Here is a 14,425-nt window from a genome sequence, read left to right as displayed (position 1 = left end):
CCCTCCCGAATCCATCAAGACATACACCCACGCCGGCACCAGCATGTTCAGGAACAACTACGACAACGACTCGGTCACATTGTACGCGTTCCCTCCTACACCATGCCTGGCACGGCCACGGCCACGCCCACCGCCGACCTCCCGCTAACACTGCGACAGCTCGCCCCAGGGCAGGATATTCCAGATCGAGTATGCCGCCGAGGCCGTCAAGCAGGGCTCCGTCGTTGTCGGCATCGTCAGCAAAACACACGCCGTCCTGGTCGCCGTCAAGGTATGCCTGCCTGCCCTGCCTATGCTGCCTGTGATGCTCCGTTGCACGGCGATGCCATGATGCCACACCGCTAACACGCGCAGCGCAACGCCGAGGAGCTCTCCTCGTACCAGAAGAAGCTCTTCTCCGTCGACGAGCACGCCGGCATCGCCATCGCCGGCCTCACCTCGGACGCCCGCGTCCTCTCCAACTTTATGAAGCAGCAGTGCCTCGGCCACCGCATGACCTACGGCCGCTCGATGCCGCTGCGCGCCCTCGTCGACCTCATCGGCGAGAAGGCCCAGATCAACACGCAGATGTACGGCAAGCGGCCCTACGGCGTCGGCCTGCTCGTCGCCGGCGTCGACGAGACGGGGCCCCACCTCTTCGAGTTCCAGCCCTCGGGCATGACCGAGGAGATGTCCGCCTTTGCCATCGGCGCCCGCTCCCAGATGGCCCGCACCTACCTCGAGCGCAACGTCGACGCCTTTGCCGCCTGCAGCCGCGACGACCTCGTGCGCCACGGCCTGCGCGCCCTGCGCGAGAGCCTCGTCCAGGACCGCGAGCTGACCGTCGAGAACACGAGCATCGCCACCGTCGGCTTTGCCGACGGCAAGAAGCAGCTCGAGCCCTTCCAGGTGCTCGACGGCCAGGACGTCAAGGTGTGGATCGACGCTGCGGCCGCGCCAGCCGAGGGCGAGGGTGACGGTGAGGGTGAAGGCGAGGGCGACGGGGACCGCATGACGGTGGACGAGTAGGATGCCGGGGGCTACAGGCCGAAGGGACGGCAAGCATTGTACTAGTAGATGGCCGTAGAGGGAATGAGCCGTCATGATGCATCGTCTGTGCCCGCGCATCATGTCGGGCAGCGTGCTTTTGATTTTGTTTCACCTAGTTCACGCTCACCATGACTTGATGAGCGACAGTCCAAGCGCATGAGAAGGCGTCAGTCAGCCTACGCCCTTGAGAAAAGGAGACAGAGAGAGAAAAAGTGGCATAGACCGAGAATGCCGTCTGTCTAGAATGCTACCGTACATAGAGGAAGCCTCGCGTCATGCTACCCGTCATGCTACCCGTCATGCTACCCGACCGAAACCTGTACGCCTGTTCCCGACACTCGTCCGGTACCCAGTCACCCTCAGGAGAAGGCAGGATCAAGACCATGGCAAAAACCGGGCCCGCCGGGCGAGCCCTAATCCGTAGACGCCAATACAGCCCGGCCGCACTGCATCAGACTGCTCGTTCCTCCCTCGACCATGTCCACGACAAGGCAGGCCGCTCACGTCTTGTTCCACTCGAGCTTAAACGTCGACGCGGGCGCCTTGTACTCGGCGAGGGCCTTGACGGCGCTCGCCGCATCCGGCGCCGTCACGAGGATGTCGGCGTTGCCGCCGCGGATGAAGCCCTCGTCGACGGCGCGGCGGATCCACGTGAGGATGCCGTCGTAGAAGCCGTCAATGTTGAGCAGGCAGATGCCGCGGTCGTGGATGCCGAGCTGGTTCCACGTCGCCGTCTCGAGCACCTCCTCGATGGTGCCGTAGCCGCCGGCGAGGGCGAGGAAGCCCGAGCCGGGCCCGCCGGCGAAGACCTCCTGGGCCATCATGTGCTTGCGCGTGTGCATGTCCTTGACGACCGTCGTGCGCCCGTAGACGGCCTCCTCGGGGATGCGCATGTTGTCGCCGTTGACCGACTGGTACGTGTCGTCGCGCTCAAAGCGCACGAGGGCCTCGGGGATGATGCCGTGGACCGCGTCGGGGCCGGCGAGCGCCACGAGCGACTTGGCCACCTCGCCCATGAGGCCGACTGTGCCGCCGCCGTAGACTATCGCATGTCAGTTTGGCCACATTCATGGTATCACCGGTCGCACGACTACGTGGGTGGATGTGTTTGGTGGGGGGATGCTTCGTGCGAGGTGTGCTTGTGCGAGGCGGGCTTGTGCGAGGTCGTTCAATCGCAGGAACGGCCCGATGATGGGAGACAGAAGCTGTACGGCCGATGATGGGAGACAGAAGCTGTACGGCCAATGATGGGAGACAAGCTGTACACGGCCAATGATGGGAGACAAGCTGTACGCACCGAGGTCAATGTTGTTCTCGGCCATGACCTTGGCCAGGGCGCGCGCAGCCTCCATGTGGGTGGGCTTCAGCCCGGCCGAGGCACCGCAGTAGACACAAATCTTGGTCCTCTTGGTGCCGTTGGCCGTGGCGGACGAGGGCGTGCCGGAGCGGGAGGCGGGGAAGGACGGGAGGGGGGAGGGGCCGCCGGAAGCCATTGCGTGTGCGTGGTCGCGTAGACGTGTGGGCGCAGCGTTGCGGGATGCCAAGCGGCTGTGAGACGAGAGGCGTCTGAAGAGAATGCGGCGATGGTGATGCACGTCTGGTCGGCTCAACAGCGTTGGTTGGCGTATCGTGCGTCAGAAGGCAAGGCGAAGGCGAGGGACGAGGACGAGGACGAGGCACTCGCTAGACGGCGTGGGGCCTGGGAAGGGACGTTCTGCCGTGAAGGACCGACCGTCTTGTAGAGAGTGACTTTGGACGAAGAAAGCGAAGAGGTGAAAGCGACACCACGTCAAGAAGGCGGTCTGCATCCAATATATGTAGTGTCAAGCATGAGGTAGACAGAAGAAGCCCCCCAACGAAGTCGAGGACGTCAAAGAGTGGCGAAGGCCGAGGACGCGCCTCAACCCCCCACCACAGCCATCGCATTGGGGGGGGGTCACAGGCCGTAGGTGTGTAGTCCGGCGTCCGGCCCTGACGATTGAGACATTGTGCTGCCAGGGACCGAGCGAGCGCGTGCGCGTAGCAACGGGCCGAGTTGAATCCAGCTCCTCCAGGGATGCCCAGATGCCTAGGGGGGGGGCCAAGTCTCCGATGGTTCCTCGTGGCGGGCAGGGCCCCGAGGGATCCGCCGATGGAGCCAGCTCTTGGGTTGATGGTGCAGGTGACGATGGTCTGGTGATGGGCTCTCGACGTTTCGGGAGCGTGCGAGTCATGATGTCTTTGCTGGTTACGTCTGTGAGCATGATGTTGAAGGTGAACCCTCCCTGCCTACCCAGGGACCTAAGCTCGCTAAGGCAAGGTACCTAGGTAGGTAGGTACCTAGGTGAGTACCTACCCGGGTGAGGACCTACCCGGGTGAGGACCTACCCAGGTGAGTAGTCCAACTGACCGTCAGTGGCTACAGGGTCTACAGGTCCCAGACTGCCGTGGTTCAGCCGGTGCTCGATCGTGGCGTGCGTGGGCTGCCGGCGCCCCCTGATTCGCCCAAGCGAGTGCCGCCCACAGGCCTGCCCTGGGCGCAGTGCAGTCGGCCTGCCGTGGGACTGCACTGCGCCCAGGGCACGAAGCCTGCCAAAGCCGGCCACTGACAGCGGACACCAGCACTGAGGCCAGGGCCAGATCCACCGTCTCGCAATCTATTCGTATCACGACCGTGGTTTGGTGGTCCTTCTTTCGACTTCCATCGTGCCCTCACAACGTGTCGCTGCCACTATTGCCGCATCCTCCCTCCGCGAGATTGCTCTGTCCTTCGCCAACGGCTTTGCCACAGGACCTGCATTCGAGCACCCTCGATCCGTCCACAGTCCTGCCGACACGCCCAGAGGCATCCCATCATGCCGCACGTCGATGCCCTCGCTGCCGTCGGCGGCGCCGGGCCTGCGCCTGCCGGTGCTCCCCAGCAGCAGCAGCCTCAACAACAGGGCGTGAGTCTTGGCCGCTCTTCTTGCCGTCGGACGATGGAACCATCGTCCCTGGAACCGTCGTCCCTGGAACCATCGTCCCTGGAACCATCGAGAATAGAACCATCGAGAATAGAACCATCGAGACAGTGCACTGACGAACCTAGGGCTTCACCATGAGCACCACCCAGAAGCTCCTCTTCGGCTTCGCCACCTGGTCCGCCATGAACTTCGGCGCCAACTATTTCCTCAAGAAGCCCGTCGGCGGGGCCACCGAGGTCACCGATCCCCACGGCAAGGTCTACACCGTCCCCGCCAACCTCGGCGGCATCCCGCCCTACGTCCTCCGTCCCAAGACGCTCGCCGACGGCGCCACCTTTGATCCCAACCCGGCCCGCATCGCCCCCATGTGGCCGCTCGACAGCCACATCGACATCATCGTCACCCTGTCCGACTCGCCGCGCCCCGAGCCCCTCGCCAAGACGCCTGCCGACAAGATCGTCCTGCGCGAGACCAACTTCCACCTCGGCAACTACAGCGACAAGCGCTCCGCCGACGCCACCTTCACCGTGCCCGCCTCCGTCCAGCACAACGTCACGCTCTGGGGCCACTTCTACCTCGCCCTGACCGGCGAGCAGCCCGACCCCTACGTCGCCGGCTTCGACGTCGCCTCGGCCTACCACTTCGCCTACCCTCTGACCCAGTACCTTCCCAAGAAGAAGGTCTCCAAGACGCGCTCCCTCTTGGACGGTGGTGACGCCGACGCCGACGCCGACGCCCGCGACGACGCCCCCAGCGGCCCCGTCATCGCCAGCTACTACCACCCCAACATCACGCTGTCCACGATCCCCGACTCGGGCGTCCTCGACCACCGCAGCCTGCACCCCGCGACCCGCCACTTCCTGCACCTCGAACCCACCGACGCCCGCGACGGCACCGGCCAGAACTCGTGGTACTGTGAGTACACACCTCCCGCCGAAGACGCCGAAACTGACAGTCCCAGACCCCATGCTCTTCGTCAACAAGTTCTGGCAGCTGCGGACGCACATGACCCTGCTCAACGACACGGTCACCGAGCTGCCCATCCACATTGACCTCGGCAACCTGCGCTACTGGCAGATGGGCCTCATGTCGTCCATCGAGCTGAGCAGCAAGGAGACGGCCCGCCAGGCCGCCTTTGGCAACGCCGCCCCCGGCGGCGGCGACGGCACCGAGGTCGAGATGGTCAAGGAGATTCTCCTCGACTCCAACCCCTACCTGCTCGCCATCACGGCCGTCGTCACCGTCGCCCACATCATCCTCGAGATGCTCGCCTTCGGCTCCGACATTGCCCACTACCGCAAGAAGAAGGACAACGTCGGCATCTCGGTCCGCTCCATCCTCGCCAACGCCTTCATGCAGGCCGTCATCCTGCTCTACCTCATCGACAACTCGGAGAACACGAGCTGGGTCATCCTCGGCTCCCAGGCCATGGGCATCCTCATCGAGCTCTGGAAGATCACCACCGTCGTCAACGTGCGCATCGCGACGGCCGACGCCGGCGCCCTCTTCCCCTACCGCATCGCCTTGGAGGACAAACACAAGCTCAGCGACACGGAGGAGAAGACCAAGGAGTACGACGAGATTGCCTTCAAGTACATGTACATGGCCGGCGTGCCCCTGCTCATCGCCTACGCCGTCTACTCGCTCGTCTACGACGAGCACAAGTCGTGGTACTCGTACATCATCGCCACCCTCGTCGGCTCCGTCTACGCCTACGGCTTCCTCATGATGGTGCCCTCGCTCTACATCAACTACCGCCTCAAGAGCGTCGCCCACATGCCCGCCAAGGCCATGATGTACAAGTTCCTCAACACCTTCATCGACGACCTCTTTGCCTTTACCATCAAGATGCCCATCCTGCACCGCCTCGCCACCTTCCGCGACGACGTCATCTTCTTCGTCTACATCTACCAGCGCTGGGCCTACACGACCGACTACTCGCGCGTCAACGAGTTTGGCCAGGGCGGCGGCGAGGACGACGACGAGGCCGACCGCGCCAAGGCCAAGGCCCTGCTCGACAGCGAGGCCGAGCCTGTCGTCGGCGCCGAGCCCGTCGTCGGCGCTGCGACGCACAAGGTGGAGGCCGCCGCCGAGAAGGCCACGGGGGCCGACAAGGGCAAGGCCAAAAGGAGAAAGTGAGGGGCTGCGCGGGGGAGCAAAAACTGGTGTAGGATAGGTTCGCAGGCACTGTGCCTGGGTATGCATACGGCGATAGAAGATATGGCTGGGTTGGGGGTTTGCTTAGACGGTCGGTCATGATAGTCACCAAGTACTGGCCATAATCACTGCGTACTGCCCATACAGTACTGGCCATAATCACTGAGCACTGGCCATAAAGTACTGACCATCATTCTTCGTTCATCATCCTTTCTCCTCGTGCACCCCAGTGCAGCCAATCGTACCATGACGCCTATATCTCATCCTCTTCATCATCGAAATCATCCTCCCGCCCCATCTCGTACAAGATCCGCCCGCCCTCGCCCGCCCCGATATCCGTCTGCGCGTCGAAATACGGCAGCACAATGCCGTCGCGGTCCCGCCTCTGCTTCTCCGTCAACCCGAGACTGAACGTGCTCGCCGGCTCGCCCTCGTCCTGCCCCGCGCCGCCCTCTGCCCCTCCTCCTCCTCCTCCTCCGGGCGGGGCAGGCGGCGCGAACGCAGCATGGTCCGCCAGCAACCCGACCCTCGACGCCGCGCCGCCGTCGCGCGCCGCGTAGAGCACGAAGCGCTCACGCACGGCGCGGCCGCTGCGTCGGCGGAGTTCCATGTCCACGACGGCGGCGCGGGCGTCCGCTGCTGTTGTCGTGGTGCCCGCGTCTGCTGCTGTTGCGCCGGCGCCGGCGCCGAATGTGCGGGCCTCGCTCTGCAGGCCGAGGAGCCCGCCCTCGCGGTGCGCGGCGAGGCCGAACTCGGGCTCCTGCAGGGCGCGGTCGCGGGCTCGTTGGCGGGCCGTCTCCTGCGACAGGGCCGACAGGCGCAGCAGGGCCGTGGCGAGGTGGGAGAGGGTCGTCAGCGGGTGGGGCTCGTACTCGGACACGGCGGCGGGGGGGAGGAGGAGGGGCACGTCGGTGTGGTAGACGGCCACGAGGGAGGTGGCGGGGGAGAGGAGGGAGGAGAGGAAGCCGGGGAGGTCGTGCGGGTGGGCGGTCGCCAGGTCGTTGAGCGAGTCGAGCAGCACGAGGGTGCCTGGGGTTTGGCATGTCAGCAAGTTTCCCCAGAGAAGAAAGGAGAAAGACTCACGTTGAGAGGGCTTGCGCTTCGCTTTGTCGGCCTGCTCGTCTGGTTTGGGGTAGTGGGAGAGAATCTCCGTCCGCAGAGCTGTGAGGGTCTTGCCGCGGCCCTTGACGAAGACGTCTATGTCACGGGGTTTCTTGAGGGTCGCAAAGGACAGGAAGATGACCTTGCTCTTGCCGATCTGTACTTTGTTAGATAGAACGAGGAGACACGGTCACGACGTGTTCCGGGATGACTGACCTTGGCTCTTGTGACGAACTCTCGGATGACAGGGGTTGCGCTCTGCTCGAGGTTGTCGAGTACGAGAGTCAGGGGACTCGAGCCATCACGGAGGTTGAGGAGCTTCTGCAGCAGCAGCAGGCTGTGTGAGCGGCTGTGCGACTGTGCCGACGGCATGGCCGTGTTGGCTGAGGATGTGTCTGAGGACGTATCTGAGGACGTATCTGAGGACGTATCTGAGGATATATCTGAGGATGTATCTGTGGTATGTATTCGTTTGTCTTTCTTTATACTCACGTCAGAGGTTCAATCTTCATGGCGCGTTTGACTGGTGATCTTGTTCGAGTGGACTGAGTGAGGCAAGGTCGTCATGAGTGGTGAGTGAGCCACTCGAATCTTTTTGCGCACCGCCACAGCCGATTCTCCACTTAAGCCGTACATCAACGGACCTTCCACTTCTACATCTTCATCGTCGTCGTCTTTGTCTTTCTTTCACTCTTGCAATTTATCGGTCATCTTGTTGAAACAGTGTTGCATTCAATCCTTCAACATCAATCTTTGGCATCAATCTTTGGCATCAATCTTTGGCATCAATCTTTGGCATCAATCTTTGGCATCAATCTTTGGCATCAATCGGCATCTGCTATCATTGACCCATGATCTCTTAACACAGCAAGACTCAGGCGTCCGTCACCTTGACGCCCACACCCGAGCCGACGACAACCTTGTTGAACTGCTTGCTCCTCTGGACCGGCTTCGGGTCGTTGAAAATCTCCTCGAGCTCCTCCAGAGACCGGCCCATCGTCTCCACGGACACGAACCACATGAGCACCCAGTGCACCACGTGCAGCGACAGCAGGATCGTGTACATCCGCCAGCCAATGTTCTCGAGACCCGTCGGGATGGCATAGAGGTTGATGAAGCCGAACAGCCCGGCGATCAGGTTGTTGGCCGCCAGCCCCTTGCCCCGAATGTCCGTGCTCAGCACCTCGGCAGGGTACAGCGCCTGCAGCGGCGTCCAGCAAAACGACGACACGATGCCGTAGAGGAACATCATGCCGATGAAGGCGTACCCCGACGCCCGCTCAATGTTGCCGTCGGCGAGGCCTGCGAGCACGTTGATGGGCACGTAGATGAGGCCCGTCAGGAACACGCCCCACAGCAGCAGCGGCCGCCGCCCGACCCTGTCGACGAAGAAGGAGCCGACGATGCCGCCGCAGAACGAAAAGACCGTGTTGAGGCCGTTCATCAGAAGCTGCTGCCGCGGCGACGTGATACCCACCGTCTGCAGGATCGTCGGCAGGTAGTACGAGATGACGGCGCCGCCCGTGAACTGCGAAAAGGTCGAGATGAGGAAGATGAGCCACATGCGGTACCGCGACGCCGCCGTCCGGAACAGCACCCCGTAGTCCCACCACTTGCCGTCGCGCAGCTCGGCGTTCGTCTCCACCGAGTACTGGATCTCCTCACACTCGAGCCGCACCACGGCCGAGTCGTCGTTGCCGTTGCCGTGGTACTTGACGAGCACCTTCTTCGCCTGCGCGTTGCGCCCCTTGCCGAAGAGCCACCGGGGGCTCTCGGGGATGAAAAACGCCAAGACGACCACGATCGTCGCCGGGATGGCCTGGATGATGTACGGGATGCGCCACGACATGTTGCCCTGAATGTTGGCGAGGCCATAGCACGACCAGCTGGCCGCTGAACACCCCGTGCCGTCAGCTGCTGTGCGTTGTGGGTAGGCGGCCGGGGGGGGGAAGGGGGGGAAGGGGGGCCGAGAATCGCAAACGTACTCAGAGATCCAATGTACCAGCCCAGCACGTTGTAGAGACCGCCGGCGAGGCCTCTCCAGGTGGGGAACGCCATCTCGACAATGTACATGGGCGCCGCCGTTGTGCACTGTGGCACGCCGAATCCGACGATGAAGCGGCCACCAATGAATGCCGCCAGTGTCGTCGACGACGCCTGCACGATGGAGCCGATGATGATGAAGATGGCCCCCGTGGCCATGCCCATGCGCCGCCCAAACGTGTCAACGATGAACCCGCTAAAGACGCTGCCGGTCGTGGTGCCGCCCGTGTAGATGGCCATGACGAGACCGAGCTGAGACCCAGTGTGCCCGACGCCAAAATAGTCGTGCCACTGCGTCATGGCGTTGATCGAGCTCATGACAGAGCCGTCGTAGCCGTTCATGCAGCCGTCTTTCCGTGGTCAGCTGGTGTTACCCTTCACACTGTTCTGGCAACTCCACAGCAAGCGGGAGGCACGTACTCAGGGTAGCGAAGAGCATGAGGGCATAGAGAGTGATCATGGAGCGGGACCTAAAGTCGGGCTGGTCCTTGGCGATGGCATCGGCGAGCTCGACGGACTGGACCTTGACCTCCTTGATATCGCTCTGCGTGTGGTCTGCTTCGGATACATGCTCTGCTCCGGCCTGTTCCTTGCTAGGCAGGATCTCGAGGGGGTGTTGAGAAGCCATACTGGGCCACGGCGGCGTTCCTTACTTGACCGACAGTTGTTCTGAGCCGCAAGTTGCTCGTGTAGCGAATGATGGAATAGAGAATGCCTCGGGGATGATCGTGACATACTTCGGTAGCGTTTATATAGTTTCCAAAGTGGTGTGCGCGTTGTCTCAACAAAAGGTATCTCCATTGTCGATCTATTGACATTGCTTGACAAACAAACCAGCGTTGCCCGCCATGCTGCTCGACCGCGCTGGACGCCCGCATTTCCCCACGGGGAAGCCCTCGTAGCGTCTGTTTGAGACCACAAGGGAGGCCAAGGCACGCGCTGCCAAGGACAGTCGCGCAGCATCACCTCATTGATCTACAGAATCCCGCACGAGGCTGGCCGCGGGTGAAGCTCGTGATGCCGAGAGGGGTTAAGACCGGGTTCTTAGACGGCGGATGAAGCGCACCCGATAGGGGCGGCTCAAAGAGGCAAGAAATCGTGTCGAGCATCAAGGGGAAAACTGTCGGAATACTCAAGGCGACTCGGCAGACCATGATCCTCTGCTCCCCCCCGCACTCTGAGGCAGTCTGGGGTTGGGGCATGTGGTGTGATGGATGCGTGTCGTTTCCAGTTCATTGGGTTCACGGCTCGGATTGTTCCCTCCTCGCGTGGTGCCCAGATTCGCCTGGGTGACAAGCATTAGCATCTAGCCTGGGGTTGAAACCGCCAATCACGCTACTTGTGAGCTCGGTTGGAGCTAGGAGATGTTGGCTCGGCATGGAGGATGCAGTGCATCAGGGTGGGTGGCATGATCTGGACTCATTGGCATCGTGGCCGCTTCCCGGCATGATATTCCCGACGGCTTTTGAAATGGCCTGGCTCAACGGCACAGCGGCTCACCCCACGACCCCGCCGCCGGGGGCCAACCTTCAGAGCGGGGGTTGCCGATGTGCTGTCGAGAATGCTACGTAGGAGCATGGAGCTATGGCAAGTGTCTCGGCATTGAAGCGCCGGCTAGAGGAGCGGATGGCGTACCGGGCCGAGAAACCTAGATCCGAGACCGGCAGCAAGATGTGTTCTATTCGATTGCTATACTCGGCGCGAGCAGCGTGTCAAGCAAGAGATTCCTCTCAAGACGTAGTACGCGACATGGATGTGGGACGAGTTGAGGGTAGACGCAGCTGGTGACGATGCTCCTTCAGGTGCTGGCAAGGCGACTGCTTGCTAGACTCGAGCTATTGTTGAGTCCAGCAGAAACTTGTGGTTGAATGCTTCACACCGGCCGTCTTATTTTTCAACGCACTTGGTGAATATGGACCTAGGCCAGCATGAATAGAAGCCAGATGTTTTCCTCTGTCAAGCCTCAGCCACGTAGGGAACCGACCCCTTGATCTCAACAGTGTCATGCTCCAGCGTAGATTCCTTGTCCTTGGCGGCTTGCTCGTCTTCGGTGGCGTCCTTGCCCGTCATAGCCTCGCCCTTGACAGGTCTCTGCATCTCAATCATCTCCTTCTCAACAGATATTTCCATTACAGGCGACTTTGGCTCTTCAGGAGGCCCATCCTCCGCAACAAACTCCTCTTCAACGCCATTGCTCGTATCCCCCGTCGTCTCGATAGTGCCGTTCACTTCGCTCTTTCCGTTCGTCGTTGCACTCAGCTCACGGCTCGTACTTCCATCCTCCCGTCGAACACTGAGACTTTTCTTCATCTCATCAGGCAGCTTCACGCCCCACTCCTCCTCAAAGTGATGCTCGAGATACTCCTCGTACTCCCCCGCAGCGCGCTCGTCGTGTGCAGACCACGCCTCCTCAAGCCACTGGGGATCGTGCTTGCCGTCGCCCAAGTTCTCGGCATACATGGCGCAGTCATGGCGGAACGAGTCGTCGGAGGCGAGGCTTGCCATGTCCGGACGAGCCTCGGGCGTGCCGGCGTCTAGCATGGGTGTTCCCGCCGGCAGCAGCATGATGATCTCGGCGCGCTCGTCTGCCGTGAGGATCTCCCAGGCGGCGGGGGCGCTGAGCATAGCCTGCGTGGATCAATTGTCTGATTCTTGGCCTGGGGAAGGCGACTCTGCGCTCAAGAAGCTCACGTACCCTGATGTCTCCGTTCACCAATGGCGATTTTGCATTCGTGAGAAGGTCTTCGGCGGACCAGTTCTTGCGCCGTGTGACTTTTGGCTTCTTGATGATGACCTTGGTGGCTGTCGTGGTTGATGGTGCTTTCTGCGTAGCTCTCGGCTGGCGGCCAGATCTGCGGAGGGGGGCCATTTCGCCTGTTTGTTCGGGCGAGAAAGTTGGAATGTGTGTAGGGGACTTGTGCTCGTGGGCGGCAGCAAAAGGCTCTTCGAGCTGAGTTTCAAGAGGTGCCGTTTCTTCCTTTGTTGGAAGATTTCTGTTCGTTAATGACTGGTCGACTGGGGAGGTGTCTCTGGTTGGTGAGAGCTCGCAAGCGGAGTTGGATTGTTTCGTTTCAGGTGAAGATATCCTTGGTGAGGGCTCTGGACTGTGGTCTGATAATATACCTGGCCAAGACTCATGTGGCAGACCTTGCATTTCGGATGGTGGAAGAGACAAGCCAGAAGACGGCGAGTTGGCTGGTGGAGCATCAGCCATGACGGCATCCTTGTTGTTTGCCATTGTTGGGGGTGGTTATGCTCTATTGTTTCATTGATTGAAGGTCGATGCTTCGGTACGCATAGAATAACAGGTTTTGCAGACTCTAAAGCGTCCATGCGTCAGATTGGTCGGATGAATATAGGAACCAGTGGCTATTGTCTCATGAGGCTCTGGGTTGTGACTTGTAGAAGGCACATGACCAAAGGAGAGCGATGACTTGGCGAACACTCTGCGAGGCACCAAATCACCTGTCATCTATAAGCAGTATACAACGAAAGGAGCTGTTTCTTTTGGGAACCTCCGCTTGGACGGCGGGGCTTCATAATGGCAGCTCTGCGATGCTGCTTTCGGCATGTCAAGGCAAACCGTCCGTGTCGTTCGTTGTTCAGTGTCATGATGCTTAGCCACAGAGCCACATCTCCATCGCATCACCAGCCACGAACTTAGGCCTAGAAGCTTGACCCCTGTCGACGGCCTGATTGGCTGCTCGCTGAGCGCGTGCCATCATCGCCGAACCTCCTTTCGGTGATCAAAGACCTGGCCTGGACCCTGGTAGTAGGACGACGACCTCTACGTCCAGCATTGATACCCCTTTGACATATATCCCCTTCTGTCCTGTTCTGGTGCGTCTGCCTGCATTGGTACATTTATAACGTTCGTCTTGCTCGCCACACCACCGATCACGAGCTCTTCCTCACCAGCCTTCCCAAGAGGACACGTCGATCTGTCGCCGTGCAGCCTCGAATACATCAGGCATCGCCGCCCGCAGCTACACCCCATTCCCACGCACCACAACCACCAGCACAGCCAAAATGAAGTCTATTCGGTCAACACAAATAGCGAGGCTCGACGGTACGCTCGACAACGTCACTCCAGCCAGACTGATCTAACATTGCTCCGCAGGCCTCATGCTGTGCGCCTCGGTCGATGACGAACACCAAGAAGGCGACGTCGTCGAGATCAAGAACCAGATCCGCGCCGTCCTCCGCAAGGTCACCCGCAAATCCGAACCCCGCGCCAGCCTCGAGCTCGGCCAGGCAACCCTCAAGTGCGGCCTCCCCCTCCTCATCAGCCCCCCGGTTTGTCGTAGTCAACCACTGATCCCGCCCGCAGCTACCTCATCGAAAACGACATCATCTTCCTCACAATCACAGACAGGCAGTACCCGCGCAACCTGACCTTCACCTACCTCTCCGACCTGGCGACCGAGTTTCAAAAGACGTACCCGCCGGCGCAGCTGCAGTCGCCGACGCTGCGGCCCTACGCCTTTATGGAGTTTGACACGTTCATCACCCGCACAAAGGCCACCTACTCGGACGCCCGCGCCGCCAACAACCTCGACAAGCTCAACGACGAGCTGCGCGACGTCACAAAGGTCATGACCAAGAACATTGAGGACCTGCTGTACCGCGGCGACTCGCTCGAGCGCATGGGCGAGCTGTCGTCGCGCCTGCGCGACGACAGCAAAAAGTACAAGCGCGCCGCCGTGCGCATCAACTGGGAGCTGCTGCTCAAGCAGTACGGGCCCATTGGCGGCCTCGGCCTGTTCATCATCTTCTTCCTCTGGTGGCGCTTTTTCTGATTTTTCGCACCCTCATCGATTTAAGTACTTTGGTTTTTGGAACGCGGAGGGAACCAGTCTTGGAGCGGGTGCATATCACGTTTGTGGGGCAAAGGGTCGCCATGAGAAGAGAGCTGTGCAGACGACATATCGGCCGGACACCGAAAAAAAGAAGACGTGCCCCTGTCGGGGCCACGCAACATTTGAACTACATAAACCATTGCCTAAACCCCCCCCTTGCCAACCAAGAGGTTCCATCCTGTAAACGCCGTGAAGGTGAGAAAGAAAGCCATTTGGATCGCTCCCAGCGTCAAGGACATAATGTGCCGTGCATATCCAAACTCATGTCCCATCATGGCCTCGGGGACTACCAGT

General features: G+C 60.9%; 7 protein-coding genes across 7 annotated transcripts; 3 read left to right on the top strand and 4 right to left on the bottom strand.

Annotated features, from left to right (window-relative positions):
- Positions 1 to 43: 43 nt before the first annotated feature.
- Positions 44 to 1,008, top strand: D7B24_007092 (uncharacterized protein; the record flags this gene model as incomplete). Its single annotated transcript, XM_028641209.1, has 3 exons — positions 44 to 81; positions 160 to 271; positions 355 to 1,008. 3 exons carry the CDS (start codon positions 44 to 46, stop codon positions 1,006 to 1,008), a joined length of 804 nt encoding a protein of 267 aa, XP_028494763.1.
- A 521-nt stretch (positions 1,009 to 1,529) lies between these two features.
- On the bottom strand, positions 1,530 to 2,522 carry D7B24_007091 (uncharacterized protein; the record flags this gene model as incomplete). Its single annotated transcript, XM_028641208.1, has 2 exons — positions 1,530 to 2,071; positions 2,327 to 2,522. The coding sequence occupies 2 exons, from the start codon at positions 2,520 to 2,522 to the stop codon at positions 1,530 to 1,532; spliced, it is 738 nt and encodes a 245-aa protein (XP_028494762.1).
- Positions 2,523 to 3,863: 1,341 nt separating this feature from the next.
- On the top strand, positions 3,864 to 6,110 carry D7B24_007090 (uncharacterized protein; the record flags this gene model as incomplete). Its single annotated transcript, XM_028641207.1, has 3 exons — positions 3,864 to 3,953; positions 4,097 to 4,886; positions 4,933 to 6,110. 3 exons carry the CDS (start codon positions 3,864 to 3,866, stop codon positions 6,108 to 6,110), a joined length of 2,058 nt encoding a protein of 685 aa, XP_028494761.1.
- Positions 6,111 to 6,381: 271 nt separating this feature from the next.
- D7B24_007089 (uncharacterized protein) lies at positions 6,382 to 7,601 on the bottom strand (the record flags this gene model as incomplete). Its single annotated transcript, XM_028641206.1, has 2 exons — positions 6,382 to 7,386; positions 7,446 to 7,601. The coding sequence occupies 2 exons, from the start codon at positions 7,599 to 7,601 to the stop codon at positions 6,382 to 6,384; spliced, it is 1,161 nt and encodes a 386-aa protein (XP_028494760.1).
- A 502-nt stretch (positions 7,602 to 8,103) lies between these two features.
- Positions 8,104 to 9,900, bottom strand: D7B24_007088 (uncharacterized protein; the record flags this gene model as incomplete). The annotated part of the gene is made up of 3 exons (XM_028641205.1): positions 8,104 to 9,122; positions 9,215 to 9,622; positions 9,693 to 9,900. The coding sequence occupies 3 exons, from the start codon at positions 9,898 to 9,900 to the stop codon at positions 8,104 to 8,106; spliced, it is 1,635 nt and encodes a 544-aa protein (XP_028494759.1).
- A 1,328-nt stretch (positions 9,901 to 11,228) lies between these two features.
- On the bottom strand, positions 11,229 to 12,141 carry D7B24_007087 (uncharacterized protein; the record flags this gene model as incomplete). Its single annotated transcript, XM_028641204.1, has 2 exons — positions 11,229 to 11,900; positions 11,968 to 12,141. The coding sequence occupies 2 exons, from the start codon at positions 12,139 to 12,141 to the stop codon at positions 11,229 to 11,231; spliced, it is 846 nt and encodes a 281-aa protein (XP_028494758.1).
- A 1,160-nt stretch (positions 12,142 to 13,301) lies between these two features.
- On the top strand, positions 13,302 to 14,071 carry SEC22 (SNAP receptor; the record flags this gene model as incomplete). Its single annotated transcript, XM_028641203.1, has 3 exons — positions 13,302 to 13,341; positions 13,393 to 13,537; positions 13,603 to 14,071. The coding sequence occupies 3 exons, from the start codon at positions 13,302 to 13,304 to the stop codon at positions 14,069 to 14,071; spliced, it is 654 nt and encodes a 217-aa protein (XP_028494757.1).
- Positions 14,072 to 14,425: the final 354 nt, after the last annotated feature.

Source organism: Verticillium nonalfalfae, assembly GCF_003724135.2.
Source record: "Verticillium nonalfalfae strain VnAa140/NRRL 66861 chromosome Unknown scaffold_54, whole genome shotgun sequence".
Lineage (NCBI taxonomy): Eukaryota > Fungi > Ascomycota > Sordariomycetes > Glomerellales > Plectosphaerellaceae > Verticillium > Verticillium nonalfalfae.
This window is presented reverse-complemented; position numbering and strand designations above follow the sequence as displayed.